This window comes from Leiobunum rupestre, chromosome 8 (assembly GCF_980474605.1).
Source record: "Leiobunum rupestre chromosome 8, qqLeiRupe1.1.hap1, whole genome shotgun sequence".
Taxonomy (NCBI): Eukaryota; Metazoa; Arthropoda; class Arachnida; order Opiliones; family Sclerosomatidae; genus Leiobunum; species Leiobunum rupestre.
The window spans coordinates 22,954,475-22,982,403 of record NC_143391.1 but is presented as its reverse complement, the minus strand read 5'-3'; the positions used below and the strand labels follow the sequence as shown (position 1 = coordinate 22,982,403).

The 27,929-nt window shown below is 35.0% G+C and overlaps 7 protein-coding genes across 12 annotated transcripts; 4 read left to right on the top strand and 3 right to left on the bottom strand.

Annotated features, from left to right (window-relative positions):
* Positions 1–321: 321 nt before the first annotated feature.
* LOC149932786 (uncharacterized) lies at positions 322–2,276 on the top strand. The gene is made up of 2 exons (XM_090156033.1): positions 322–664; positions 743–2,276. The coding sequence occupies exons 1-2, from the start codon at positions 448–450 to the stop codon at positions 2,008–2,010; spliced, it is 1,485 nt and encodes a 494-aa protein (XP_090012159.1). The 5' UTR covers positions 322–447; the 3' UTR covers positions 2,011–2,276.
* On the bottom strand, positions 2,230–3,458 carry LOC149932785 (uncharacterized). The gene has a single exon (XM_090156034.1). It carries the CDS (start codon positions 3,443–3,445, stop codon positions 2,330–2,332), a length of 1,116 nt encoding a protein of 371 aa, XP_090012160.1. The 5' UTR covers positions 3,446–3,458; the 3' UTR covers positions 2,230–2,329.
* A 2,200-nt stretch (positions 3,459–5,658) lies between these two features.
* LOC149932784 (calpain-7-like) lies at positions 5,659–9,513 on the top strand. 2 transcript variants are annotated; one of them, XM_090156350.1, is made up of 17 exons: positions 5,659–5,875; positions 5,960–6,068; positions 6,139–6,302; positions 6,374–6,441; positions 6,507–6,731; positions 6,798–7,011; positions 7,068–7,247; positions 7,304–7,418; positions 7,487–7,521; positions 7,641–7,877; positions 7,942–8,086; positions 8,151–8,250; positions 8,322–8,524; positions 8,587–8,795; positions 8,852–8,994; positions 9,061–9,153; positions 9,227–9,513. In XM_090156350.1, exons 1-17 carry the CDS (start codon positions 5,768–5,770, stop codon positions 9,369–9,371), a joined length of 2,493 nt encoding a protein of 830 aa, XP_090012476.1. In that variant the 5' UTR covers positions 5,659–5,767; the 3' UTR covers positions 9,372–9,513. The 2 variants fall into 2 exon arrangements, with proteins under 2 accessions (XP_090012476.1, XP_090012475.1); XM_090156349.1 differs by having other exon boundaries at positions 6,139–6,305.
* A 127-nt stretch (positions 9,514–9,640) lies between these two features.
* On the top strand, positions 9,641–11,931 carry LOC149932783 (dehydrogenase/reductase SDR family protein 7-like). Of its 3 annotated transcripts, none has more exons than XM_090156355.1 (8): positions 9,641–9,797; positions 9,881–9,945; positions 10,326–10,619; positions 10,678–10,897; positions 10,955–11,018; positions 11,106–11,134; positions 11,196–11,348; positions 11,413–11,931. In XM_090156355.1, exons 2-8 carry the CDS (start codon positions 9,919–9,921, stop codon positions 11,640–11,642), a joined length of 1,017 nt encoding a protein of 338 aa, XP_090012481.1. In that variant the 5' UTR covers positions 9,641–9,797; positions 9,881–9,918; the 3' UTR covers positions 11,643–11,931. The 3 variants fall into 3 exon arrangements, with proteins under 3 accessions (XP_090012481.1, XP_090012482.1, XP_090012483.1); XM_090156356.1 differs by having other exon boundaries at positions 9,749–9,767; XM_090156357.1 differs by lacking the exons at positions 9,641–9,797; positions 9,881–9,945 and adding an exon at positions 10,153–10,249.
* On the bottom strand, positions 11,752–12,965 carry Pmi (Transmembrane protein Pmi). Its single transcript, XM_090156358.1, has 2 exons — positions 12,779–12,965; positions 11,752–12,643 (listed from the first exon to the last, which is right to left on the bottom strand). Exons 1-2 carry the CDS (start codon positions 12,802–12,804, stop codon positions 12,124–12,126), a joined length of 546 nt encoding a protein of 181 aa, XP_090012484.1. The 5' UTR covers positions 12,805–12,965; the 3' UTR covers positions 11,752–12,123.
* Positions 12,966–13,164: 199 nt separating this feature from the next.
* Positions 13,165–16,505, top strand: Pect (phosphoethanolamine cytidylyltransferase). Of its 2 annotated transcripts, none has more exons than XM_090156354.1 (15): positions 13,165–13,248; positions 13,311–13,355; positions 13,436–13,500; positions 13,747–13,921; positions 13,989–14,064; positions 14,171–14,237; positions 14,624–14,756; positions 14,817–14,909; positions 14,976–15,021; positions 15,342–15,418; positions 15,481–15,624; positions 15,681–15,746; positions 15,816–15,904; positions 15,986–16,085; positions 16,147–16,505. In XM_090156354.1, exons 3-15 carry the CDS (start codon positions 13,448–13,450, stop codon positions 16,174–16,176), a joined length of 1,149 nt encoding a protein of 382 aa, XP_090012480.1. In that variant the 5' UTR covers positions 13,165–13,248; positions 13,311–13,355; positions 13,436–13,447; the 3' UTR covers positions 16,177–16,505. The 2 variants fall into 2 exon arrangements, with proteins under 2 accessions (XP_090012480.1, XP_090012479.1); XM_090156353.1 differs by lacking the exon at positions 14,171–14,237 and adding an exon at positions 14,429–14,495 and having other exon boundaries at positions 13,166–13,248; positions 16,147–16,503.
* Cox10 (Cytochrome c oxidase assembly factor 10) lies at positions 16,485–18,504 on the bottom strand. 2 transcript variants are annotated; one of them, XM_090156352.1, is made up of 8 exons: positions 18,395–18,409; positions 18,174–18,332; positions 17,911–18,117; positions 17,662–17,842; positions 17,474–17,598; positions 17,344–17,414; positions 17,041–17,273; positions 16,485–16,973 (listed from the first exon to the last, which is right to left on the bottom strand). In XM_090156352.1, the coding sequence occupies exons 2-8, from the start codon at positions 18,270–18,272 to the stop codon at positions 16,570–16,572; spliced, it is 1,320 nt and encodes a 439-aa protein (XP_090012478.1). In that variant the 5' UTR covers positions 18,273–18,332; positions 18,395–18,409; the 3' UTR covers positions 16,485–16,569. The 2 variants fall into 2 exon arrangements, with proteins under 2 accessions (XP_090012478.1, XP_090012477.1); XM_090156351.1 differs by having other exon boundaries at positions 18,174–18,504.
* Between the last annotated feature and the right edge of the window lie 9,425 nt (positions 18,505–27,929).

The following is a 27,929-nucleotide window of genomic DNA, read 5'->3' as shown; positions in this document are numbered from 1 at the left end:
CGGGTTGTGTAATTAAATATTTTTAGTTTTAATTAAATTTTGTGCACTAGAAAAAATCGTTGTTTTTATTTTGTGTAATCTATTCGGGTTGTGTAATTAAATATTTATAGTTATAATTAAATTTTGTGCACTAGAAAAAATCGTTGTTTTTATTTTTTATTAGTAATTTTTGCGCAAGTTGCTAGATTATAATAATACTATCATTCCCAACTCAATACGTGATACTAGCTCTCAGTAGATATTTCAAAAGGCGCAAAGGTAGGACTCACATATTTTTGGGTCTTTCGTCGATTTGGATAGTAGCAGGAATCCAATAGTCTCCCGACAGCCTACGTCACTAACTGTAGTCACGTGACTACAATTTTCTAGCAGACGCTTCTGGGGGTCTAACTGGTTAGTTGTTATACTGAAAAGCACCATCATTCTACATTTAATATTTCAGCCAGTATGGTTCATTTTTGTGCGGTGTACGGCTGTACAAATAAAAGAAAAGATTCGGAATTATCTTTCTTTAGATTCCCAGCCATACATTCTAGATATAGTGAGGAAGTACAAGACTTACAAAGAAAAAGAAGATTAGCATGGGTAAATGCCATAAAAAGGGGTGACCTCACAGAAGAAAAATTATATCATGCAAGAGTTTGCTCCAGACATTTTGTGAAAGGTAAATATTATTATGCCTAGATGCTCTTGTATAAGGAAAATCCAAATTAGGCATATTTATAATTAAACACTCATTTAGGTCAGCCAGCTCTTTTAGAAGATGTAAATAATGTGGATTGGAAGCCATGCCAAAACCTTGGGTATGGAATTGAGGTCTCCGCTCAAAGCAACAATCGCCATGAAAGATTAAAGAAAAGGGCAAAATTACCTTATAATGAAAATTTAAAGAAAAGAATTCTTGAACTTGAGAAACCACAATGTCAAGCTGAACCTGCAGCAACCTTTCTTGGAGAAACATTAATTTCAAAGGAAACTGGTGTATCTTCCCAAACAGAAACCCTTCCTTGCCGTGCTACAGAAGTACAGACTAATTTAACTGTAGATGTGTTAAAGGCTATGGAAGCGGAAATAATTTTTCTTAGAGAGGATAGAGAAAAACTCAGGAAAAAAGTACATAATTTGGAATTAAGCGAAGAAACTTTCATCAATGAGGATGTGAAAGTTAAATTTTACACCGGACTTCCAAGTTGGTCTGTTCTCGCTATTTTGATGGATGATATTTTTCCATTTTTGAATTTTACTGCAACTTCATCATTGACCAAATTTCAACAATTGTTACTGGCTTTAATGAAGTTAAGACTTAATCTTTCGTACGCAGATTTGGGCTACCGATTTGACGTCTCTGATCGGACAGCATCGAGAACATTCCATAATGTTATTTCAGTTTTATTTGTAAGACTAAAAAGATTTATTAAGTGGCCTGAAAGGGAAGAATTGTGGAAAACGATGCCTTTGTCTTTTCAAGAAGCATTTGGGAAAAAGGTTGCCGTGATAATTGATTGCTTTGAAGTTTTTATTGAAAAATCGTCGAACCTTGAAGCTAAGAGTCAAACTTGGTCCAGTTACAAACATAACAACACATTGAAATTTTTAATTGGTATATGTCCTCAAGGAGTCATATCATTTGTATCAGATAGTTTTGGTGGTAGGGTATCTGACAAATATGCTGCAGAAAATTGTGGTATTTTGGAAAAGTTACTACCAGGAGATGTGGTTTTAGCTGACAGAGGTTTTGATATTGCTGAATCTGTAGGATTTCACTATGCGTCCATAAACATTCCGGCTTTCACTAAAGGGAAACTTCAATTAGAACCAGAAGAAGTGGAAAGCACAAGAAATATTGCATCTGTTCGAATTCATGTTGAAAGAGTAATTGGAACACTAAGACAAAAATACCAAATTTTGTATGCCAAACAGCCGATTGAAATAATTTCAGAATTTGACAAAATAGTTAAAATTTGTTGTGCTTTAACAAATATGTGTCCTTCGGTGGTGCCCTTAGATTGAAGAGCTTCTTCAATATTCTTTGACTTTAGAATAATAATCATAATCATAATTACACTACATTAAAATCATTAAATATAAGAGACGCAAGACTTCATTATTATTTTTTTTTTATTTTAAACATTTAAAAATTTTGACTAGCTTTCGAACCATAGTTCATCAGGTCACCAACAATAATAATAAATAATAATTACACTGAAAGTCTTTAAAATTAATAGCTGGATGTAAAATAATATGTATAATTATTTGTAGTATTTTGGTCTGCTTTTCATAACCCTTTGTTATTGTACACTTTATAAAATAATTTATATTTGGCAGAAAATTATCTTTTCTTTTTAGTTTCATTTTTCTTACAAATGTCACATATGTACTTTCCAGATGGAACTTTTTTCAAATTGATACACTTGGTGTGATACCATAAAATTGCACAATTTCCTTTTTCACACATTATCATTTTGCCCCCCGTATTTTTTTTGCAAATGCACCACTCGCTACTTTCTTCATTATTAGAATTAATGTTATCTATAGTTTCAAGATCGCGTAGAGTTTCTTTTGGCCGGGTAAAATACTTGCCTAAGAGTTCTGGTAATATACTGTCTTTGAAAAAAGTTGTTGCTTTCTGGGAAATTTCATTCCAAAAAATGTCATTACGTTCAACTCTTTCAATGTGCATTTTCCCAACATTAGACCATATGATGAAATCGCAATACTGCGAGTTGCTTAGTACAATTTGAGTTTGGACTTGGTAATAGTATGAATGCAACTGTTTGAGTTCATTTTTTCCATTTTTACTAGACAGGCATTCTATTTTATTAACATTTTCTTCCACACTTGTATCCTTGACACAATATGGGCATTTAATTTCGACACACGAACGGCCGTGGCAATCGCAAGTGACAAGACCATCCGGCGTCGCACCAAAATGTGGAAATCTAGGGTCTATAAATAAACCGCACTCTCTAAAGCTAAAATTTGTGTGTTTAGGTGTGACATTTTTTAAATATGCCTCTCTGGCAACCTTTTCATGCCGACAGCCCCATTCCGTAGACTTACTTTTAAATCTAGATAATTCTGGGTAACATATTGATCTAATTAAGCTTGGGGCAGACGTTGCAGATTTAGTGTTACAAGCAGCTTTAAATTTGGAGGCTGTGATACGGCCTGCTCTGTACTTAAACCAATTTTTATTTTCACTCTGTTTCCTCGTCTTTTCTTCAATAGTAACAGTCAATTTTTCATCAATGGAAATGTTTATCGAGGAACTCAATTTTTGCAGCTCTAAAAGCGAAAGTTTTAAATAGTCTTCTTTAAAAAGTAACCGCAGATATGCAGTGGCATGAATAACTGATGATGTATTTGGCACAAACTGATCCGAAAATGGAGATACGATTGATAAAATACCACACTTTTGCTTTGAGTCATTCAACTTTTTAAGCATTGCTTGAAATTCATCAAGGGACTGTTCTGGAATGTTCTTAACCACTTTTAAAGGCTTCTCCACTGGCACACCATCAATAGTTTTGTTCAATTCCTCGCATTTCCTTTTTGGTGTTGAAAAATTGATTTTTGAGCCTTTAGTATACTTAACTTCTTTTGCTGATGGCACTGGCCAATATGCTTTTACAGCTGTGACAGTCTTTGCTTCTCTCTGCCTAATGGCATATTCAATAAAAAATAAAGCTGCTGCAACATGTGTGCAGGATTCCCCTAATCCTGCCACACACGTACAATGTGCTGATTCTACAGCTCCGTCTTTGCAAATTATAAGCCATGGTTTTAGAGGGTCCACATTTAAACGTTGCGAATGGAAAACCTAAAGAAAATTGTTCATTTAAAATATAATTTTTTAAACTTTATTTAAAATTTGATACTCAAGTTACGTGAAACGCATACAGGGGTAATGTAATAAATAATATTATCTTGTTTGTAAGTAAATCATCATAACTGCCAAATGGTTATCTCAATGAACATGTATACGTCTAAACGTTTAGTCAAGAAGGCTTAAGCTCAGTTCGAAAATTGTTTTAAAAAAGTACGTATATTCTGCCTTTGAAAGGTGATAATCTTACTTTTGCAATGACTAAGTGATGATCTTCAAATCGCTTATGTTTAATTTCATGAACCCATCCATTTACGAATTGATTATAAGCCTCTAAGCTTTTGTATGATTTAAATTCCTTATTTGTGTAGGCACTTTTTTGAAACACAAGGTAATTTACAATGTCTGGATAAGTAACCCCAGGAAAGGTCTCAATGTTTTCTTCTAATTGGGCACTTTTTAGTGTATAGGGATCAACTCCTTTTAGTACAGATATCTTATCACTATACCTTTTGGCAGTTTTTTCGTCTAAACTCCTATAATAATCACTTTTTGATGTCATTTTTATAATAAAAATGGTTAATTTCGCGTTAGAAAGGCTATGCACACGCTAAGATTATATTCTCCAGCAAAAGGTATACCCCCAGGAGCGTCTGCTACAAATTTTTGGGTGGTCTGGCAGCACTGAAAATCACGTGGTTGTCGGGAGACTATAGGCGCTTAAATCAAACATCTTCCCAGAAATTGCCAAGAAGTAATATTTCCGACAGCCAGGACTCATAAGTTATTATTTATATAGTGCTTGTTGAAATATTAGAAAGCTGGAAACTTTCCCGAACGTAACATCGGTTTTTTGCTAAGCTTTAACATGCCAAAAACGTTACCTGGTTAAAAGGAAACACTTGTTGCATACCGGACGGCAAAATTAATATGTATTTGAATGATTTTTCATATTTTTCCAAAAGATAATTTTATACGAAATGAATTAATTCTGCCTCCACGAGAAGCTTTAAAATTGCCTGGTATTATAAAAATATTACATATAATTTTAATTATTTATACCATAAGAGTATGATAATAATAACAATATTATCTTCTTATACTTAGTTTTAGTAACATTATATATTTTACCTTAAAATATATTATCGAAAATTAACATTAGTATGTTCCTTATTCACGTGAGCCGACGCGTTTCTTATCTGACGCAAAATTATCATGTGGGCAAAAACGCGTCTTCACTGGCTTAAATATGACTTTTTGGCTAGCCATTCTAACCGTTTAACCGACCGACCGGAAATAGCTCCTTCCCAGATGAATTTGGAGAGGGGAGTAGAAACCGAGTATCTTTTATTGAAGCGTCCATTCCTGATAGTAGCAATAGCAATGGAAAACTAATTTAACTCCCATTGAATTAAAAGTCCAACCGATTTGAAATAGACACTCTAAATCCCACTGTTTTTCCCAAAATCAAGCAAGACTCAGTGGCGTAGCTGATGGTCCGCAGGGTCCGCGGCGCGAGGGGGGGGGGCGTGCTTCAGGGGGCCCAGCTCACCATAAAAAGATTGAAAAGGGGGGCCCCATTGAGATTTTTGCGGGGAAGCCTCCGAGTTCTCAGCTACGCCACTGACAAGACTCTTTTGCTGTGTTTTTCTCCTTGGAGTGTTTAACGTTTGTAAAAATGTGTTTGGTCTGATCATTTTACTTTACGAACTTTAATTAATAATTATTTTTAAATAGCGCGCCTGGTTTAAACTTGTGTAAGCTTCTAAACATCCTCCTAGCGGAAATTGTAACTTTACAATACAGTTTGAGAGAAACTCAGAGAACCAATGTGTTAAATCAAAAGTGGATAATCATTTATGTTATTTAGAATTTTTGATGGACATTTATTATATATTAAGTGTGAGCAAGTTTTTAAGGAAAGGGTAATTTAATTTTATTATGTCTTCAAATTTATCTCAAATTGAAAAAGATGCATTTGAATATGCTGGAAGGGCAGTATCATTTGATTGCAAGGGTGAAATTGAAGCAGCAATTTACTATTACAATGTGAGTGTCTTTTGATATAGGAGACACATTTCAATGGGAACTAATCATGTATTTTTCACCTACAAATAACCATAAAATTCATAGGCTGCTTCTCAAGCACTGAAAGAGGCAGCAGATGGGGGTTCCCATTTCCCAAACTTGGATCAAAAGAAGGAAGAATATGAGAGAAGAGCAGATGTGTTATTGCAGCAAAGTATGTAACTAAAGAAAGGCAGATTGCCATTACTTTAGATACAATTCTCATCTTTCAAGTATTTTAACAGGACTTGCAATCCTTTCAAATAATGACAACTCTTCTAAAAGCCAAGAACAACAACAAATAGAACGCTCAGAATTTCTTCTGTTTCAAGCTCTCGAGGAAGATGAGTCTGGAAATTATGAAGAAGCCATTGAGCTGTACACTGAAGCAGTTGAACTGTGTCTAGAAGTTGTACGCTCATTTGCTCTTACTTTTAAGTACCCATGATTATTTACTTGAAAATCATATCTCTGTATTAGAGAAAAGGCGTAAATAATGAAGAATTACTTGGGAAGTTATCAAAGCTAGCAGAACAAGCTTTAGATAGGTTTGTTAACGCTTTTGACTATTGACCTATATCTTTGAAAACATTGTTATAAAATTTATCTATAGAGCAGAGAAACTTAAAAAAGATCATCTCCATCTTAATGTGCCTTTGAAACTGTCACAACCAACTACTCCAACATTACCATTAAGAGTTCCACCTTTGGGCTTTAGCAATCTGTCCATAAATGACCCTCAGAGTAATTCCGCTGGTAGTAGGTCACCAACAACGGGAAGGAAACACCTAGTCAGTGGTTCATCCTCCTATTCAAAAGAGGAGATTGATGTTTTGAAGTATAAATTACAATTCTCAACAATTATTGGGTAAACCTATTTTGTAAGTTTCATTTAATTTTTCAGGAAAACTTCAGAAATCAATGGCCGAATTTATGTGCCTTTTATGAATGTTGATTTAAAGGAACGTTTTGCGTACCCTGTGTCATTCACTGACAAAGATGGTAATTTAGCATTGGCCCCTAAACAGAAGTCAATGTTTGGAGGTTGGGTCCGACCAGAAGACATTTCGGCAGAGCCTAAATTAATCGAATCTATCGACTGTTTTAGCATAAAACAGGTATACTCAAAAACAATTGAATTGCGGTACATGTTAATAGTTTCTTATTATTATAGACTGTCGTATCGGACTGTTCTTTCGTGGCATCTCTGGCAGTTAGTGCCCTTTATGAGAAAAGGTTCCATAAAAGGATAATAACATCTATTATTTTCCCTCAAAATCGACAAGGAAACCCCCTTTACAATCCCTGTGGAAAATATATGGTTAAATTACATATAAATGGAGTACTTAGAAAAGTAAGACTATCCCCATAGTGACTTTTAGTACATTTAGACATTTGCTACCTTTTCAGGTGATATTAGATGATCAGCTTCCTACGACTGCTAGTAGAAGAGAACTTCTTTGCTCTTATTCCAGTAAAAAGAACGAATTTTGGGTCAGTCTGTTAGAGAAAGCGTACATGAAGGGTAAATACTCCAAATTCTAATACTTTTTTGGAATACTAATACTCCTCTTTGGCTGACAAATTTTGCAGTTATGGGAGGATATGATTTTCCAGGAAGCAATTCGGTAAAGTTTTTATTGGTTTTATCATAAGTAATATAAGTGTCATACTTAAGCTTACGAAGTTACTATAATTTTATAGTGATGGTCAAGCGTATTAATTATTTTCTATTTAACGAATGTAGAATATTGACTTGCACTCCTTGACTGGATGGATCCCAGAACGAGTGGCCTTGAAAGACAACCCTGACCCAAAGAACCCTTTTAACCCTGATCAGTTCTTTAACATGCTGGTTGACCGACATCGAAAGGGTGATGTCTTAACTACGGTTGCGACAGGAGAAATATCTGAATTGGAAGCTGACCGAGCGGGTCTCGTTCCTACTCACGCGTATGCTGTTTTAGATGTTAGAAATGTTATGGTAAGGTACTAAACATCTAATATTTCCATTTGAAAAATGATTTTATAGTTTTTCGCCATTTCAGGGTCAGAAATTATTTTTGCTGAAAAATCCATGGAGCCATTTAAGGTGGAAAGGCAGGTTTTCGGAGCACGATACAAAAAATTGGACGCCAAAGTTAATGGAAGCCTTGAAATATGACCCTAAAAATGCCCAAATGTTTGATAATGGTAAAACATATGAATCGAGAGTATAAAAGCAATCTAAATTTAAGTATTTGTATTCATTTTATAGGTATATTTTGGATTGATTATGAGTCATTGCAACACTTTTTCAGTGTTGTATATTTAAATTGGAATCCTGACTTGTTCAAGTATACGTTCTGTACCCATAAGTATGCTTTTATTTTTAATATAATTTTTTTTTTTACAATATTGCTTTTAAAGTATTTCTGTAAATTTGAAGTGTTTGGCAAGCTGGACAAGGTCCTGTAAAAGATCTATACAATATTGGAGATAATCCTCAATATTCCTTAGAGGTTCAATCTGGAGGGGCAGTATGGATTCTTCTTACAAGACACATAACTGATCGAAATGATTTTGCTGATAATCAAGAGTATATAGCTGTTCTTATTTATAAAAATAATGGAAAGAAGGTTTACTTACCCTGTAAGTATATTCATTTCGTGTATGAAAGTGTGGCATACTTAATGCTTTTCCATTTTTAATAGACGAACCACCCCCATTTATGGATGGAGTAAGAATTAACAGTCCTCACTACCTTTGCAAACTAATAATTCCGCAAAATGACACCACCAAATACACTTTGGTCATTTCTCAATATGCAAAAATGTGCACTATCTACTACACATTACGGGCTTATGCCAGCGTTCCTTTCAGTTTAAATAAAATCAAAAACCCTTTTCATTATAAACAAGAGGTAATTTTTTGTTTTAGAGAAATTAAGTAATTTTATTAGCAAGTGACTAATTACAGATTAAAAATGGAGAATGGACTAGTGCCACAGCTGGAGGATGTGCCAATTATCCACAGAGTCACCCAAACAACCCTGTTTATCAAATTACTTTGAATTCACCCTCTGATGCAAACCATTTGCTTATTGATCTAAAAGGACCAAAGTAATAACACTTAATAATTTAATCATTTAATTGCTTAAATTTTACAATATTTCCCCTCAATTATAGACAGTACAGTGTGGGGTTTGATGTTGTAACAGTAAATGTCAACAACCCTTCAACACCTGGTTATTTTAAAAAGAAATCATCCGGAACCTTTAGGTTTATTTTATTTTTTTTTAATACCCACTTAAAAATGTATGAATTTCAGTTTTCTAAAATTTGATTTCTTCAGGTCTGGTTTCACCATTTTGGAACTTGATAATGTTCCTTCAGGGACGTTTAACATTATTCCCTCAACATTTATGCCCGGCCAGTGTGGCCCTTTTTTTCTAACAGTACTATCCTCATGCCCAATTAAAATATCTCGAATCAAATAATAAGAAATACTATAATGTCATGTTAATCACAACAACAGCTTGTAAAGCACTTATTTATTGTTCTTGGAAAAACAAATGTTAAAAAGTTTTAATTTTATTCAACGATGTTAATGTATTTTTATAAATATATTTGCTTTTTAAATTTTTTAGCTTCTTTCATTAAAGAAACAAAAAATATGCGGCAGGGGGTGGGGGGGGGGAGGCGTTTGTAATTGTCATTTAGCGCTCGTCTGTCCCCGTTTGGATTACAAGAGGTATTACATTACAAGACTTGTGAAGGTCTACGCCTTTGTGTGAACTGTCAGGTAACTGGTGACAACTTTATTCGTTCTGTCACCATTTGTACGTTAGTCACACGCGCAATGCTGTTGACGCGAAGTAGTTGCCTCATTCCAAGTGAGTAAAAGTCAAAAGCTTAACTCCGGGGTATCGCTGTTAAATCTTTGATTAGATTCCAATAACTGTTATGCGGCGAATGAATATTTTTCCGCAATTTTGTCGTTTTTTAGGAAGCCTTAGATAGTCAATTTCCACAGTTTGAATAAAGATGCAAAGTGAAGAGAATGAATTATCTGTAAGTTTGTTTTGGGGTAATGATATAGCTATTAAGCAGTTAAGGAAAAAAGGTGCTTTTGTCATTGTATGATATATGATATACGAATTTGAGGAAACAAAACAGCATTTTCTTTATGATTGGCTAGTTTATTATCAGCTGCCTTGAAACTTGAAATTGTTTGCATTGTAACTTGTATTACTTCACTAAATGCATGTTTTCCTTTTGTACAAAAGCCAATTCTTTGCGAATGTGTTCAGTTTCAAGTGTCCACTTTTACGCAAAATAATTTTTTTTGTAAATAATGCTAATTAAATCAAATTTTGTAAGTAGTATATGTTGATAAGTTTTAAATTTATTTTTCATGATTAGGAAGTGCTAATTAAAAATTTATCTTTCAGACTAATACTATAGGTTCCCAAATTCGATACTGGGCCCGGTTACTTATCGGTGGATTATGCTTGCCATTTGTGTTTCCTTGGCTTGTATATTGGCTGTATCAAAGTCGGTTAAAATATCGCGTTAGACAGAATAGACTATTAGAAGAAAAGGTTGTTTTCATCACTGGAGCTAGTTCTGGTTTAGGCGAAGCTTTAGCCCATGAATTCTATCGAGGTGGAAGCAAAGTTATTTTAGCCGCACGAAGAAGAGAAGAACTTGAAAGGGTGAAGAAAGAGTTGATGCAAATTAAACTGGTAATATCATATATATAAAAAGAAATTTATAATATTCTAATAATTAATTATTAAAAAGAGGACAAACTGCTATGAACCAGCTATCATCTGCCTAGATTTAGGTGAACTGAAAGATATACCCTCCAAAGCTGAAGAAGCTTTGTCCATCTATGGGAAAATAGATATTCTAGTCAATAATGGGGGTATGAGCTATAGAGGAGAAGCTCTGAATACGTCTTTAGATGTAGACCTCAGAGTTATGGTGGTCAATTATTTTGGCCACATTGTATTAACAAAATGTAAGTGTTATTTGTATAACAGTTGATTTCTACAAATAATTATTTAAATTTGCTTAGCCTTGCTACCATCTATGCTTAAACGAAATTCTGGTCAAATTGTTGCCATAAGCAGTTTACAAGGGTATGATAACCTTTTGATTTCATATGCATTTTAGGATTTTTACATTGCACAATGAGAAATTGCTATATATAGTTTTTTCAATTCTAGAAAAATGGCTATTCCATTTCGTTCCGCTTGTGAGATATATTTTTCTTAAAAAATTTAATTCTAAATGGTCTAATTGCAATTTTATTTTAGATGCTGCATCAAAACATGCTCTTCAAGCCTTTTTTGACACATTACGTGCAGAATTAGGAGACACTGGCATAAACATTTGCGTAGTATCGCCAGGATATATCAGAACTAACTTATCATTGAATGCTGTGACTGGTGACGGCTCAAGATATGGGGGTAAGTTAACCCAGGTGTCCTTTTAAAGTACTAAAAGGGAAAAATACCATTTCGCCCTATTTAGTTACAGATATGACCACCGCTACTGGTATGGATCCAGTTACAGCTGCTGAGGACATAGTACAAGTTATAGCATTACGTAAAGGAGAAATTCTCCTCTCATCCGCAATTCCTAAGCTGGCTGTCTTTTTGCGTTATTTATGGCCAACCGCTTATTTTTATTTGATGAAAAAGAGAGCTCACAGGTTAAGGCAAATTGCAGATGTAGGGGTTGAGAACAATAAGTCTGATTAATAATATACTAGTGAATTATATAATATAACATAACCAAATAAATAGTCTCCGTAAGAATAAAACATCTATTTGGAAAAAATCAAATTTGCCAACAGGAACATTTTCTTTCAAACAAATTTTAAAAAATAATTTCTTATTACAGCCATGAAAAATATTGTTTTTGATATTTTGGCTATTTAAATAATTGCTGTTAATTTTTAACTTTGTTTTTCTTTTAACAAATTATTTTTCAGTTTCATATTCATAATATATTTGCTAAAAATAAAAAAACTAGCTTGTATTAAAATTTCAATGGAAAGGTGCATTTCAATTTTAAAAATATCTCTAGTCACTTCATTGAAACATTAATTCATTTTGTCCTAAATAATTGCCTATATGAACACAGCTTTTAAGGCATCAGTAACAAGAGGCTAAACTGGCCTCAATGTAACATTTGAGATTTTGACAGAAGCTTCAATTTTGGGGCAATTTGTTTTACCAATTATTCGTAAGCTTTATAAACCCTCCATAAACACGTGCTAGCTGCTATCAATGCTAAACTCGTATGTAGTATTTTTCGTCTTGTATCATCACGATGAACCAAAACTACTGGAGAACCAGAGGTAACCTCTTCCAATCTTAGTCTTTTGATTTTATCACTATCATTCTCCACTTGATAATTGGAACAAGGGTCCGTTTGCCATGACACAGTGTATAATCCAGCACAGAAGAAACTAATAGCGCCTAATGGGCAACAGAGATATAGCTTATCCGGCCAAATAAAGGTGGAGAGCACAGAGCCAAATCCAGAAATTACACCAGTTTTGTGCAAACAATTCCCAAACGCTAACCAACGTGCAGTTTCTTCCCCTAAGCGAGCGGGTTCAATTATTATGGTAGAAACTCCAATATACAAAGCTCGTTCCAATTCATTTTCAAAAAGCTCCGGTGAATATTCTCCATCATATACTTCTTGGATAACTGCTACGTCATGAGAATATTCCACTTCTTTGCCTGAAGAGCTTATAAAAAAATTGGCAAGTTCAATTACATGACCTTGACCTGTCAACTCAAGTACACAGGTTAAGTCAAAATTGAAGAGTCATTTGCTAAACTTTAATACTTGATAAATACTCGGAAAAATCCCCTACATTTACCTTTCAGAATCGCCGTTGTCTTGCATAATGGTTAACTTAAATCTAAAATATTTCTCTTTAAAGACTAAACTAATCAAAAGATTTGAAAACCCCACTCATCCTACTTCCTCAAAAGCACTCACTAGACTGCTTTCCATTTCAAAAACAACATAAACAAAAATTACCGTGTACTTCCCCCCTCCCCATCATTCTGTGAAACGCGATAAAAGTCACGATGTGCCATAAATTTCCAAATATTTTTTAACAATACACTTAAAAATAATAACGAATAATTAATTAAATCTGTAAAAGATAAATATTTTTATTTCTTAGAATAATAAACGAATAAAAATTTATTTTAGTACAAATTTTCAAAAAGGTTTCTATGACGCAATAACGTTATTTTCGTCTGCTTCAATTTATCACTCTCTTGGTTGGTTGGGGTTCGTCCGGATAATAACGTAGGCACCGGTTCGTCCTACTGTATAATGGTAATTTGAGTATTACATTGTTTATAAAATAACTTAATACATTATATTTAATATTAATTTAGTATTAACTGAAAAAATAGTTCATCCAAAAATAATTGCGTCACACTGTAAGTTCTTTGTCTAGCAGTAAATTTAAACAAAAATAACTAAGACGTATGTATTACTTTCTAAATTTTTCTTCTAATAGTCTGGAAAAGTTATGGAAAAGGGAGAGGAAACAAGAAAACAAACTAAAGTCTGGTGTGATGGATGGTAAGATCTTAATAATTAATTTAAAAACCGATGTGTAACGAAACAGAAAAGGTATAAAGAATTCATGATCATCCACTTCTGAATTCCCCTTGTACTTGTTAATTTTAAATGACCCTATAGTGTTATAAACTGTATTTTGCTATTGTTATATGAGGACAACCGGTTTTTTGTTACACTACTGATTCTACATCCACACCATGTTTCCAACAATTATTACCTATTTTAATATTATAAAAATTAATGTAGTTATGACATGGTTCACTTTGGCCATGCTAATCAGCTAAGACAAGCAAAAGCTATGGGGGACTATTTGATAGTAGGTGTTCATAATGATGCCGAAGTTGCTAAACATAAAGGGCCTCCTGTTTACACGGAGCAGGAACGATATAAAATGGTCAGAGGAATAAAATGGGTAGATGAGGTAATATTTTTATTATTCAATTGCTGAATTTAGTTTGAAATTTGAGAAACATATTAATCTATTATAGGTGGTGGAAAATGCACCCTACATCACTACTATTGACACTCTAGATAAATATGATTGCGACTTTTGCGTTCATGGAGGTAAATCAAATAATAAATGATGATTGTTTATGCAATAAATCATATAATAGGTCATAAATGAGAGATTAAGCAGAATTTCTAAACTTAACCTTTCTAAACCTATTAGACGATTTAACATGTACTGTAAATGGCGTGGATACATATCATTTAGTAAAAAATGCAGGCCGATATCAGTAAGAAGCAGACTTAAATTTTACAGTTTAAGTGTTTGTTTTGTTCCGTATAACCATGTTTTATTGGCATATTCGTCCTTTGTTTGCCTTATATACATACAATTTCAGACCTATTTTGATATTTCTTTGTAAAATTTTGTGTTGTAGTGCAATTTTGTATTGTTTTTGCATTATTGTGGCTTTCCTTTTAGATGATATAACTTTGGATTCTAGTGGCAAGGACACTTACAGATTTGTTAAGAAAGCTGGTCGCTATAAGTAAGTTTGTTCCTGAAAACCACAGTTGTGTACATTGTAGAAATGTTTAAATTGCCTTTGTCTTTGAAGTTTTTTTGGTTATTATTTTTGAAGTGGCGTATTTTCTCATGATTAAATTTGTGTTTCAGGGAATGCAAAAGAACGGCTGGAGTGTCAACCACAGATTTGGTTGGAAGAATGCTTCTGCTAACAAAACAACATCACCATTCTGGTGATAAAGAGTATGGAATTGATGTTGATCAGGCTGGAGTTATCAGCAAAGTAAAGCTATAAATGCTTACAATCAAGCTCAATAATAGCTCATTCAATTTCCATCTTAAGGATGCTACTACCCATAGCCCATGGACTGGAATCTCCCAGTTTTTACCTACAACCCAGAAAATAATACAATTTGCCGAAGGAAAAGAACCTAAGGTTTCAATAATTTGTGTTTAAAAAAATTCTTATCAGTGGTAATAATTCTAAAATACATTCTATTAGCCCACAGATAGAATCATTTACGTTGCTGGAGCCTTTGATTTATTTCGTATCCTTTAAACTTTAATTTGTTGATCCTGCTTATAGGTTTGAAATAGAGTGTTGGTTGATATTTAAATTTAACAAGTAGTTACTGATTCCATTTTTTAACAAATTTGGTAGATAGATAACCAATTTATTTACGTATTCTCACACTTGGGTAAAGCTACTAGGTTTGTAGCCAGGAAAATACAATAATACTCAATAAATAGTGGTAGTTAGGACGCTAGCTGATTAGTCGGTAGAATCACTATCTTGGTAACTCATAATGATCATATTAGCTGAGGGCCATCAGCAGAAAATTGTTACGACTTCACTAGTGTAATTTAGATGTTGGACATTTGGAGTTTTTGGAAAAAGCCAAAGCAGAGGGAGACTTTCTTATAGTTGGGCTTCACACAGACCCGGTATGTTATTAAGTAGAAAAAAAATTAATGGTTAATATCATACATTCTTGTAAACGTTTTAGGTAGTCAATAGGTATAAAGGGAGTAATTACCCCATCATGAATTTACACGAGCGAGTTCTCAGTGTTCTGGCTTGCAAGTATGTAAATGAGGTTGTTATTGGTGCTCCTTATTCTGTCACGGAAGACCAAATGGATCATTTTAAAGTAAATAGTATCTCATTTGTCATTTTTTTTTAAGTTAATTTGTTTTGGCTTCATAGATAAGTTTGGTGTGTCATGGAAAAACTCCAATCATGTCCGATGTTGATGGTAGTGATCCTTATGCTGTAAGGTTTTTTCTTTTCAAAATTAGCATTTTATTATAAAGACGTAAAAAATTGCCATGAAATTGTCAGGTACCAAAATCTCAAGGAAAATTTAAGTCTTTGGACAGTGGGAATTTTCTGACTACTCAAAACATTGTTGAACGCATTATAAAACACAGGCAAGCTGCTCTAAAAACGAGAAAAAAATGCTCTATGATAAGACATGTACTATTTTGTTCAATTAAATTTTTTTATTGTAGACTTGAGTTTGAAAGTCGAAACTTGGCTAAAGAGAAGAAAGAGATTGAGGTTTATAAAGCGTTGATGAAACAAAAAGAGATCGAAAACCAGGCAATAGAGGTAGGGTTTTGGAAAATGTTACACGTAATTTGTCTCATTTACGATCTGGTGTCTATTATAGAATGAAAATCAGGGAATGGAAGTAGCATAGTTTAGGAAAGCAATAATATTGTATGTTTGTTATTTTATCTGATTTCTATTTGCCATCAATTGTTTTAATCAAATTTTTAATTGTTACCAGCACGCACACTTCAGATATTGCCCAAAGATAGCTATAATAATTTTATAAGCCTATTCGTACTCAACTACAATTATTTTTATCATAATTTTACGTTTGTTATCAAGAAATATATCCCATAGTCTTTTATAAATCTCTAGTCGCGTTTTTTTACTCATTCAAAAGTATATTAGCTGATGTTGTTAATGTAAATTAACCATTAAAATCTAAAATTCCTTTATTTTTAAACGCCAATTCAACTACTTAATTTAAATCATTTTATATCATCCTACTAATTACACATATGTACATAATTTAAATTTTTATTTATAAATAAGCAGTATTATCACTCTTCTGAGAAGACCGTTTCTTACTAATGAACATAAGCATGAGCAAAATTGGTAAATGGACTAGACTTAAGCGAAATAGTTTCCTAGAACTGGCAGCGTCCGCTCTTTTGTAAAACTGCCAACTGCAATAAATTAAATAAGCGTTCAATGGAGCAGAGTCTATGGCAAATGTCCAGTCTGTCAAATTGACTAGTGGGGCAGCCGTGCACATGGCTAAAATTGCAACGCTGTGCCGCAAGGCAGTTCGACGACATAAATCAGGATCTGTGACCGACATCATTCTATATCCCGCTCGGGAGTAGTCTGGTCTCAAATTCCAGGACAATGCATTGAAATGAGGGAATTGCCATGAATATAAAATCCCTGCCAGCAATAATGCTCCTGCATTGGGGAAACAAAATTTCTAGAATCCACCAATTTAACAACAATGCAAAAATGTGGAACTAACCTATATCAAGGCTTCCTGTACAAGCAACCCACCCCATTGCGGGAGGAATGGCACCTACAACAGATCCCACCCAGGTGTTAATAATGCTAACCCTCTTCATGGGTGTGTAGATGCAAGTGTAGAGAATCAAATTGGTGGCTCCCAATAATCCAACTAAGCCATTCACTCCAAATGTTAATGTGGTTATTCCGGTAAATGCGCAACAGGCAGCAAAAGATATGGCATGAAGTGAACTAAAGGTTTAAAAATGATAAATTTGGTAATAATGGTAATCATCTAAAAGGTAAGTAAGAGAGTCATTACCTTAACAATCCTAAGACTAAAACTCTGTTCTTGGTTCTTGACATTTGGGAATCATAAGGTACTTCCAGATACTTTTAAGAGAAGTGAATAAATATTTTGATAAATTGAGGCTTCAAAACAATAATCTCACTTGATTAATTGCGTTAGCAGCGCAAGATGTTAAGCCAGTACCAACTATTGTTAATGCGAGAAAATAAGGTTCTGCAACAACGGGAGCCATTCCATAACCGGCTAAAGTTGTTATAACCACAAGACCTATTTAGAGTTTGTATAAATCTTATTCAATCGGCCTCCAATTCGATTAATTCTCAAGAGTACCAGTTAATCTTATTTTCGATAGCTTCATATAATATTGAGGAAGATCTTTCAGTTTATATTTATTTGGACTAAGTAAAAATTCCTGAGGTGAAATTGCGTCAATGATTTTAATTGGTTTAGGTTTTGATGTGGATATTTCTTTTTCAGAAAGGTTTAATCTTTTCATAATTTCTGACTGAACCTAAATGAAATTTAACAGTATTAATTCATATTTCACAAAATGTTTTAAATCATTTCAGTATAAATAACCTCAGTTTCTCTTAAGCCAGTCATGTTTAAAAGTTCTTTTGTTTTAGAAATATATATCACAGGGCCTCTTGTGAAATCTGAAGGCTCAAATAGTTTTGGAAGAGATTGGTTCTTAACATTTTCTGATATATCTGGCGTTGAACATTCGCGATTCACAGCAGTTTGTGTTTTCGATGAAGCTAACCTTTGAAATTTACACTCTACCACCTAGAGAAGACAATTGTTGATAATATATATATAATTAAAATTTTTTTTTAAATTACCTTTTTAATTATTGCTGAGCATACGCATTTAACATAAATACTATTTCCATTATTTTTTATAACCATCGACCTTGCAAGAGGTACAAATATATACGCCATGCTTTATCCGTTAGTAGAAAAGCTGTTTTATTCCAAATTTAAACCAATTAGTCTTTATTTCTTAACGTAGACACGGATTTAAGTACATTTTGATACTAATTAGCGTGTATTTATTAATATACCTAAGAAACATTATTGGTAAAATTATACCTTCTTACTTTACCAACTCTAATTTACCTCTGGCACATGTAGCCTTTTCGGCATTCCTTAAACCATTCAACTGCATATTGAATACACCTAAATTCAACTACATATATTATTTTTCCCGTTTATTGAAAATGAATTTATAACCATAAGTAAAATTTATCTGGATTTCCAATAGATCAAAATGTATGGCAAAAAGTAACATAAATAAAATATTAATACCATAAGCATTTGCCATAAGTAATCAAATATGTTTACTTCCGGTACTTTAACATTAAAAGTTAACCTTACACTTACAATGTTTCTAAACCTGTTTTTCGCATAATGCACCGGTAAATTATCAATTTAAAGTGCGTTTTAATGGGGCGAATTTGTCTTATTAAATATAGTGCTATATTTCGTCTGTACCAGGAAATACCGGTACAAATGATTTTCATACCAAGAATTACCATACGGCACTTTTTCCCTTGGTATGTCGGGACAAAAATAATTTAAAGGGCAACGCAAGCTCTGTGGCAAAATAAAGAAAAAGTAACGTGCTTTTTAACCCCCTACACCCCCCCCCCCTCAGTACTGGCGAGACCACGCAGAGCTTACCGTAAATTTCGCACTTTGCATACATATTCACACAAATGCCAGCTCACTTGCGTTGCCCTTTAAATTTCACCAAAGTTAAATTTATTTTATTGTTCCACCGAATACCGGTACAAATGCTTTCCACACGAGGACTATATAACTATACGGCTGGGGCCTTATGTCCACTTTTTCCCCTGCTATGCCGGACACCACCCTCAAGGGGTGATTATTGGTAATTCACCAACTTCGCTTTAATGCGTTTTCAATGGACCGTTTTTTTGCTCGATTTCTTTTATTGTACCACCGTATACCAGGAAAAATATGTTATACAGGGCATGTACAGGGTCTTTTAAATTGATTGATCCAAGAGTTTTTCTCAAAAACGACGTGACGGAAAATTGTGAAATTTTCATGGTATATACTACCATGATACTACGCATAGTAATAAATTCAGTTTGTAAATTTCATTAAAAAAACCCAACCATTGTTTTGCGGCTTAGAAAATGGTTTTTTTTCGCCAGTAGTCGCAGACAAAAAGTGTCAAAGAGAAAGTTGAAGAGCGTATTGAAAAAAGTAAGTATACAATTGGTTCGGTCAAAATACGGTTATTTTTCCCCGAGTTTTGAGTGCTTGAAAGAAGACAAGTTCAAACCAAAATAAGCAAATAACAAAAATGTACGTTTGTTGGAATTAACGCTTCGGTTTTATATTTCAGGAATATAATAATAGTGCCAAAAGTAAATAGAACTAATAAGTAGTGATAAAGTAAAAGGGTACCAAATTTGTTACAGCATCTGTCCTGGTGTTCCGGCATTTCCAGTATTGCTTTTACCTTCTCTGTGTTCGGCATAAATCCATAAGCTGAGATGATATGGTTCGTATATGATACTTCTGACTGTGCTACTTTCACCATCTATTTGTTAAATTTCAGATGTATGTCAAGTAGTGCTTGCAAGTTACGGTTTTGGTCCTTTATTGCTTCCTCTATCGTATCGCCATAGCCGGATACAAGTATATCGTCTGTTATATCTGCTATTCCTTACCGCCCGTGCAGCAGCTCCAAAAGCCTCCTTTGGAATTCTTCCGGAGCCGATTATATGCCAAAAGACAACCAGCAAGGCTGTATCGACCGAAAGGTGTCCAAAATTTGGTGAGATTTTATCTGATAATTTGATTTGTTAAAAGCCCTGCTTGGCATCCAGTACAGTAAATACTTTTGCCTTATTGAGTTTGTGGATCTAGGACTGGTAACGGATATCGAGGTTTCTTTATGGCTTTGTTTAGATCCTTCAGATCAATACAGTCTTAACTTGTCTTTTTGGTCCCGTATTATGAGATTACTTATCTAGTCTGTAGTCTTTGTCACTTTTTTGATGATTCTCATTTCCGAAAGCTCCTTTAACTTTTCCTTGTGTGTGTCCATCATTGCACCCTTCTTGGTGTATGTTGCACTGTAGGAAATGCTGAGTCGGCGTCGATGTGGTATTATCCTGGTAACTCCTTTGAATACTTCCGCATATTTATTTTCAATATTGAAGGCTGTATCCTTGAAATGTGCTGGTATTGGTCTTGTTTTCTCAATCTTCGTCGATGCCTCTATTCTGCATGTCACTCGTCGTACCAACGTCAACCTGGTTGATGTCATCCTCCTCGTTTACAATGATTAGGCCTAGACCTATACATGTTTCGGCTGACAGCAAGGGCATATGCGTGCCCTCTACCACAATGAAGTTTAGTTTTACCCTTCAATTTCCATAGGAACAATCATTAACTGACCTACTGGATCGAGTATATGCCCGCCGTCTAGTCTCAGCTGGGTATCCGTCGGCCTTAGATTATTACTTCCCGGTCAAATATTGAAAAATCGTTGTAGTTGGCCCCAGTATCCAACTGACATTTAATCTTGGTTGCGGGTCCATTTTTATCGTGTACCGTTAGTAATTTGTATATTTTCTTTCTATTCCTAGCGTTAAGTGCCACTACATCCCCCGCAAAGAAGAAATCGTGATAATCGTCCTCCTCTATAGTCTCCCGATCCACGACGTAGCTGCTGTCGTCTCAAGCCTCTATATTGACTCAGGCTACCTTGAACTCCTTCGTCTCTACCATCGTCGTCATCGTTGGAGCTGTCTTCGTAGTCTACATGATATGTATGTGCGTTCCGGCATCTCTGGTTGCTACGCTGTTCTCTTGACTGTCCCTGGCTTAGTGTATGACGTGATTGGCTTTGCTGTCTTCTAAACTGACTCTCATTTGGACAGTGTGCGGTGATGTGACTTAGTCTTGTGCAATTTGTGCACTCTCGCCCATATGCTGGGCATTCTTCCCTTCTCCGCGCATGTCTGTGCTCGTAGAAACAACAGTCCACGGTTTCACTGATTATTGTCCATCCTTGTTGTCTACGGTTTCTCATATGTCTACTGCTGAATCTGTCGTTTCTATTCTACTATTCCAGAATCCAGATCGCTGTCGAGTTGTTCTTATATAGTTAAAGTCGCTCCTGTCAATTGCCAATTAAAGGGACTCCAAAGTTCGGTGGCAAAAAAAAAGAAAATTGAGCATGCTTTTCATTCCCCCCAACCCCTCATTCGGCCTTGGCAGAGGTGAGCAGAGTCAACCGTAAATTTCGCACTTTACTGACTTTACACACATTTTGCCACCGAACTTTGGAGCCCCTTTAATCTTCCGTGTGTACATTGTTATGTGCGTGGTCTGTAGTCTCGTTTATAGTCATCGACTGAACCCGGGAAGTGCTGCTGACCTTCAATGTTTGGATCACGTGAGCCAGTGATATATCGGTAAAATATTAGTGCTGCCCTGGCTTCCTTATCCGTTGTGGCATAAGCCTATCATAAGGTCCCCATTAAAATGTTTGACGATCACAAACCGTTATTAAGAGGTAGATATTCAAAATCTGCACCTCCTAGTGGCTATGTCCTCAACTATGCATTTCTGAAATAAATTTCGCGAAATGAATTATGAATGCGCACAAACCGTGTGCGAACGTTTTTAAACTTAGAACCACGCTTGGAAACTTAAAATTAACACTTATCTTTGACAAATCAACACTTATCTTTGCAAAATTAACACTTATATTTGCAAAATGATTCATCAGAACCTAAAACTGGCTATTATAAATAAGAGTTGTGTTTCTGAAGGTATTTATTTTTCAAATTTAAGATGTAGACGCGTTTTGTGTGGAATTTATCAACCCGAGCGTGGCTACTCTACCAAGTAAGATAATATTTTAGATGTAGAAATTTGGGAAAAAATGATGTAGCTACTGCCCTATCGTCGTACGTTAATTTTCTTCTCACCGGGATAACGCCGTTACCATGGGCCCTTATGGTAGACCCTTACTTATGGGGATTTTATGATAGGCTTATGGTTGTGGTCAGTAAACCAACCTATCCCCGATCAGCTCATCCCTTAAGCCTTATAACTTGGGTTATTTTCGAGGTTTGATCAGTCCCAGTAGGACCATTAAACGCACGTAGAATTGATCTACGGTTACATAAGACTGTTGCTTTTTATTCTTGAACTGGTCTGAACTGCTGAATTAAGTAGAATACCCCCACCGTCTCGTTGTATTACTATATCGTACTGTAAGGTACTATACCGCACCGTACCGTGCTCTGACATACCATGAAGTACAAAATTCGCAGAGTAAAATTAAAAACAAGTTGGCAAGCCAAAATATACCTCTCCTCGGAAGAATTGTCCCTAGTGGTATTAATTTATCGAGATGACCCTTGAAGATATCTCCGCAATTCAGAGTTATTTACTAAAAACGTAATCCCGGTTCAATCCCGCCCGGTATAAAATTTTAATTTTAATTAAAATAATTGAGACGAAACAACCGAGTTTAATTTATTCAGAATAATATAAATTAAGTAGTTACAACAGCGAGTTAGACGTATTAAAACAATGCACAATTGAATTTAACAAGTTTATCATTTAAATATAATACGAAGCAAATTTTAATGAAATAAATATCTACAGAGGGTATTTGTATTTTTCTCGCTTACGACATACTTGCCGCATCTTTAACGCTCATTTTATTTCAACACTCGCCCTTGATGAAGATACTGTAGAATAGCTATATTCGACATCTGGTAGTGGACGACTCGTAGACTTCCTGTTGACGTTGTGACACATGCCGCATGAAAAAAGACAATACCGTCCAATTTCCAATATCATATAATGACTCGCACATCCAGGAAATCAATGACTGGATTATTAATCGTAGATGTCCAAATATCCACATCAATAAAAAATTAATTAACAAGAAGCGAAAAACTTACCATTCACAAAGCACAGAAAGCCCCTTGACAGCTCGTATATCAATAAATGACCGTAGACGGAATAGTTAGGGCTCTTTATAAATAAAACAAACGAAAAAAATTGATGAAAACGTTTAAAATAAATTACGAAGAAATGCCGACCCAGTTAAAAACCCAGACCACTATGTAAACAACTCGATATTTTCTTCATAAATGAACTATTACCCTTGAAAACTAATACGCTAAACACACATGCAATAGATAAAAAAAAGACTGAAAAAACGAAATAAATTACAAAAAACTAACGGGTTCTACCCTTTAACCATTTTATCTGCTGACTGCGCTAAAACAAGATTTGACCTTTAAATTTTCATACGTAAAATATTTAGACTTTAACAAGTTCACAAAAATTATAACTTTATAACAGCGGAAAGGACTTTTGTCAAGGCTGTTTTCTAAATACAGCGGTTATAAACAAGCATCGGTGGCTCTTTGGTAGAGCACTCACCTGCCATGCAGGAGGGTCCGGGTTCAAAACCCGTCCGATGCGATCGCAATTTGATAATAGGACGTATACCGTGAACATTTGGTGGACACCCCACCTTATGGACGTTGAGACGTTTATCGTAACCCTCAGCAATCGGTCAGTTCGAAAAGTCAATACATAGACGTTGGAGAGTAGATCGCAAACGAAACACTAACATCACAAAACCGCAACACGTCACAAATGCACAATATACATCTACATTACAATCGCAACATCTCGAAAACGACTACTAAGGCACAACCTTCGCGGCAGTGAGCGTTGACGAACAAAACACCAAAAAACCACAAACGCAAATATTATCCGTTAACGCTCACCGTCACGGCAGTTTTGCAACAATTTAGAATCAAAGAAACTGCGTATGCAGTGATTACGCATTACGCTTTGCCCAGAAACACACACAGACACGGTGATTGTATAACCCCTCCTAGGTTACATAGTATCCTCGGAGAGGTAACAAAAGTTCAACGTTTTAAGTTTAATAGCTAAAAAAGGTCAAACACTCCGATCTACTGTTATTAAATCGAGAGAGATTTCAGTTACCGCAGGAAGGGGGAACGGAAAAGCAACTTGAGAGAAATAAACGTCGACGGAACCGTTCCGTAGTAATATTGCACTATAACTTTGTAAGATATTTGAAATTCAAAATCCAAATCTTTCTATTAAATAATAGGAAAATATTCAAAAGTTTAGGTGGTAGGTTATGCCAAAAGTGTATAATATTGTTACAATATTATAGACATATGGTTATACCAAAAGTAACATAAGACCCAAAAGTGTGTCAGATGTACCTTCGCGCCTATTAAAATTTCTAAGGAGACCTAGTCACACTATAGACTACATAACCTACTAGTTGGAATAGTACTAGCAACATTATATTTAGTCTAGGGTCTGGCGCGATTTTCTCTCTTCGATTTACTAGCCCGTAGACATACGTTCTACGTATTTTCCGACCCCCCTTCGTTTCCCTTTTTTATTTTGCGACAAACCCTCATTAACTACTATACCGTTCTGACACACTTTTGGGTTTTATGCTACTTTTGGTTATACCAGAGGCGGATTAACCCATTCGGCGCCTTTAGGCACATAATTTTTTTTGACCCTTGGCATTGTATGACGGGCTGGTCAGCTAAGTAGGGGCAAGTCAAATACTTCATCCGTGGGGCTTTATCAGAGTTTTGGCGCCCCTAGAAAAATGGCGCCCTTGGCCCGTGCCTACTATGCCTAATGGTTAATACGTCCCTGGGTTATACTAAGGATTCGTGTTTAATTAAGCAGTTCAGACAGGATTAGAAATTTAAAAATATAAATATCCCAAGCCGTTAAGGTGGAAAATATTAGACAAGTGGTCTATAATGGTATGAAATGAGTAAAAAAATTATATTATTTTCTTAAATGTCGAAAATATTTGGAAAAAAAAGAAATATATACCATATAATATTGCATAAATTTTGCACTACTAACTTTAATTTTCGCACCACGATGGTAATAGTAAGTGTAGGCAGCGGTTGGCTCGCGTGACTTGAAGGGCTGGCCACCACCCTTCTACGCATTGTAACCCGGGCACCTGTTTAAAGGCATTATATTAAGTCGCTAGATGACTTGGGCCTAAGGTGGTGCCTTGGGTGATTATTATTATTATTGATTATTATTATCCTCGATTTATTTTATTGTACCACCGAATGCCGATACAAATGCTTTCCATACCAGAACTAGCCATACGGACGGTGCCTTTAGGCCACTTTTTCCCCTGGTATGCCGGGTTATATCACCCTCCAGGTGTAAATATTGGTAATTTGCCCAGTGCACGCTTATTACGATTTCTTGAGCTGAATAATAAATTTCAACAAAGTATTATTTATTTTATTGTACCACCGAATATTGGTACAAATGCTTTCCATACCTGACTAACCATTCGTCTTGGGCGTAGAGATGCAAATTTGGCGCAACGCCGTAGGCTACTCGCCGCGTTTGAAATATAAAAATAAATAAAATTGATAATAATCTAGAGACTTTTATTGCCTTTAATTCAGGTGGTCGGGTTAAGTTGCGTAGGCTAAAAACGGACCATTGAAAACGCATTAAGCGAAATTGGTAACTTACCAATAAACACCGCTGTTGGTTTGGTATATTTTTGTATTAATATACAATCAGAGTGCCCTAATGGACTGCTCACTTATAGGGCACTCTGATTGTATATTAGTTCTACTGATATCGGCAGATTTCCGAGTAAAGCCAGAATTCCTACACAGTACTGATGAGCCCCAAAAGGGCGAAACCGGTCTACTGTTGGAATCTCTGGCTGAAATTTTGACTTTTGATAATATTTTTGTATTGTTAATTGCGATTAAAATTGAATTGTTTCATTTATATTTAATATTAAAGTACGTGAAGTAGTAAATATTTGATTACTTATGGTAATAAAATTTTATTTATTTCAATTATTGTTACTTATTACTATACATCTGCATCTATTGGAAATCAAATTAATATTGATAAATTTCTACTTTTATAACTTTACTTATTGAATTACATTCATTTTCAATAAAACTGAAAAATTATATTAGTTGTTCAACCTAGGTGTATTCAAAATGCAGTTGAGTGGTTTAAGGAATGCCGAAAAGGCTACATGCGCCAGAGGGAAATTGAAGTTGGTAATGGTATGTTTTCGTATGATCTTGGCAAGGTTTGTTCGCTACGAGACACGTTATTTAAAAGATCTTTACGTATACCGATAGCAGACGACGGTCGGCGAACGCACGTCTGTACCAGACGCGGATGGTGATAATCCTACACCAGTGAAAAGTCAATTGAAATAAACAGTCATGAAAAATTTCGAAAGGAATTTAATCGGGGGAGCGATATAAATGAGAGGCACCGTTCAACAATGAATTCAGATAAGTTTGGGGGCTTAATATATCTTTTTTCCATTTTGACCCATTTCTTATAATATCTGAGCGTAAATGCAGATAATCTGATATCTGAACTATTTATCGCCGGCACAGAAAACGCAACTGATATCTGGGAATCGGTTGGATGCGTAACACCATAAGTATATAATATTTTTACATAAGTGTGACACTTTCTATTCTTCACGCGCAAAAGTTTTACTGAGAGCTATTCACAAGACAAACTGCATTACGGGCTTTGTCGCAGTTTTGCGTCCTCTTGCTAACGCGTCACACGTAGCCTTTGACAGCGCCTCGCTAGGGGGAGATTTTCTTCTTATGATGGCGTCACTCCGTTACTATAAAATATTCCTCAAAGTGACAAACTTATGGAACAATATTATAGACTTATGGTAACACTCGTGTTTGGTGATTGTCTGCCTCACTATAAGCGTCCACACTCAGCGCGAGACTTTCCGGTTGAATGGCAAGATGGTTTTGTGAAATAAACCTAATGTAGCAAATAGATTTTCTAACCAACCAGAAAAGAGTTTAGTTATTGTTGCTTGAATTTTTCAAAGACAATTTCCGAAGTTGTCAATAGTTTGATAAAGTTAGTCGTAGTAGACGAATTGTAGGCCAACAGCGGTCTTATAGTTGTTTCAATTTTTGAAAAGTTTCATCTGAATTTAATAAGTTGGATTAAAATGAAAAATGAAACACGCGCCAATTCCTAACAATATTAATTGCCTTCAAAACTCGTGACATTGGCGCACCCAAAACGAAATGAACGTTTAGGCTTTATGTTTCATTAAAAGTCTTAAAATTTTCTGAACTTAGTTCATTAGATCAATCCGGGCCCCCTCCATAAAAAAATCCTGGGTGCGTCACTGGCTCGTGGTATATCACGAATGATTTATCATAGTAAACAGGAATCCATACCTCTACTTGGAATGCTTATCGCGGCAAATTTCCGTCACTATGTTAACTTAACAGTTTACCCCCATTTCGCCCAAAATAGTTCCCCCAATTCCAATTTCTCCCAATCCCATTTCTCCCAATTCCCATTTCTCCCAATCCCATTCGTCCCAATCCCATTTGTCCCAAAATAGTTATCCCAAATCCCATTTGTCCCAAAATAGTTATCCCAAATCCCTTTTGTCCCAAAATAGTTATCCCAAATCCCATTTGTCCCAAAATGGTTATCCCAAATCCCATTTGT

What these genes read in the sequence shown, in the direction of transcription:
- LOC149932786 (XM_090156033.1), top strand. Translation starts at nt 448, where the DNA reads ATGGTTCATTTTTGTGCGGTGTACGGCTGTACAAATAAAAGAAAAGAT. An exon ending in CTCCAGACATTTTGTGAAAG is followed by an intron (nt 665 to 742) that starts GTAAATATTATT and finishes ACACTCATTTAG; the next exon opens with GTCAGCCAGCTCTTTTAGAA.
- LOC149932785 (XM_090156034.1), bottom strand. Translation starts at nt 3,445, where the DNA reads ATGCTTAAAAAGTTGAATGACTCAAAGCAAAAGTGTGGTATTTTATCA.
- LOC149932784 (XM_090156349.1), top strand. Translation starts at nt 5,768, where the DNA reads ATGTCTTCAAATTTATCTCAAATTGAAAAAGATGCATTTGAATATGCT. An exon ending in GAGGAGATTGATGTTTTGAA is followed by an intron (nt 6,732 to 6,797) that starts GTATAAATTACA and finishes TTAATTTTTCAG; the next exon opens with GAAAACTTCAGAAATCAATG. An exon ending in TAGATGTTAGAAATGTTATG is followed by an intron (nt 7,878 to 7,941) that starts GTAAGGTACTAA and finishes TCGCCATTTCAG; the next exon opens with GGTCAGAAATTATTTTTGCT.
- LOC149932783 (XM_090156355.1), top strand. Translation starts at nt 9,919, where the DNA reads ATGCAAAGTGAAGAGAATGAATTATCT. An exon ending in GTGAAGAGAATGAATTATCT is followed by an intron (nt 9,946 to 10,325) that starts GTAAGTTTGTTT and finishes TTTATCTTTCAG; the next exon opens with ACTAATACTATAGGTTCCCA. An exon ending in AGTTGATGCAAATTAAACTG is followed by an intron (nt 10,620 to 10,677) that starts GTAATATCATAT and finishes ATTATTAAAAAG; the next exon opens with AGGACAAACTGCTATGAACC.
- Pmi (XM_090156358.1), bottom strand. Translation starts at nt 12,804, where the DNA reads ATGCAAGACAACGGCGATTCTGAAAG. An exon ending in GACAACGGCGATTCTGAAAG is followed by an intron (nt 12,644 to 12,778) that starts GTAAATGTAGGG and finishes TTTTTTTATAAG; the next exon opens with CTCTTCAGGCAAAGAAGTGG.
- Pect (XM_090156354.1), top strand. Translation starts at nt 13,448, where the DNA reads ATGGAAAAGGGAGAGGAAACAAGAAAACAAACTAAAGTCTGGTGTGAT. An exon ending in TGGAGCCTTTGATTTATTTC is followed by an intron (nt 15,022 to 15,341) that starts GTATCCTTTAAA and finishes AGTGTAATTTAG; the next exon opens with ATGTTGGACATTTGGAGTTT. An exon ending in TCGAAAACCAGGCAATAGAG is followed by an intron (nt 16,086 to 16,146) that starts GTAGGGTTTTGG and finishes TGTCTATTATAG; the next exon opens with AATGAAAATCAGGGAATGGA.
- Cox10 (XM_090156351.1), bottom strand. Translation starts at nt 18,272, where the DNA reads ATGGCGTATATATTTGTACCTCTTGCAAGGTCGATGGTTATAAAAAAT. An exon ending in CTGCTAACGCAATTAATCAA is followed by an intron (nt 17,415 to 17,473) that starts GTGAGATTATTG and finishes TTCTCTTAAAAG; the next exon opens with TATCTGGAAGTACCTTATGA. An exon ending in TACAGGAAGCCTTGATATAG is followed by an intron (nt 16,974 to 17,040) that starts GTTAGTTCCACA and finishes TCCCCAATGCAG; the next exon opens with GAGCATTATTGCTGGCAGGG.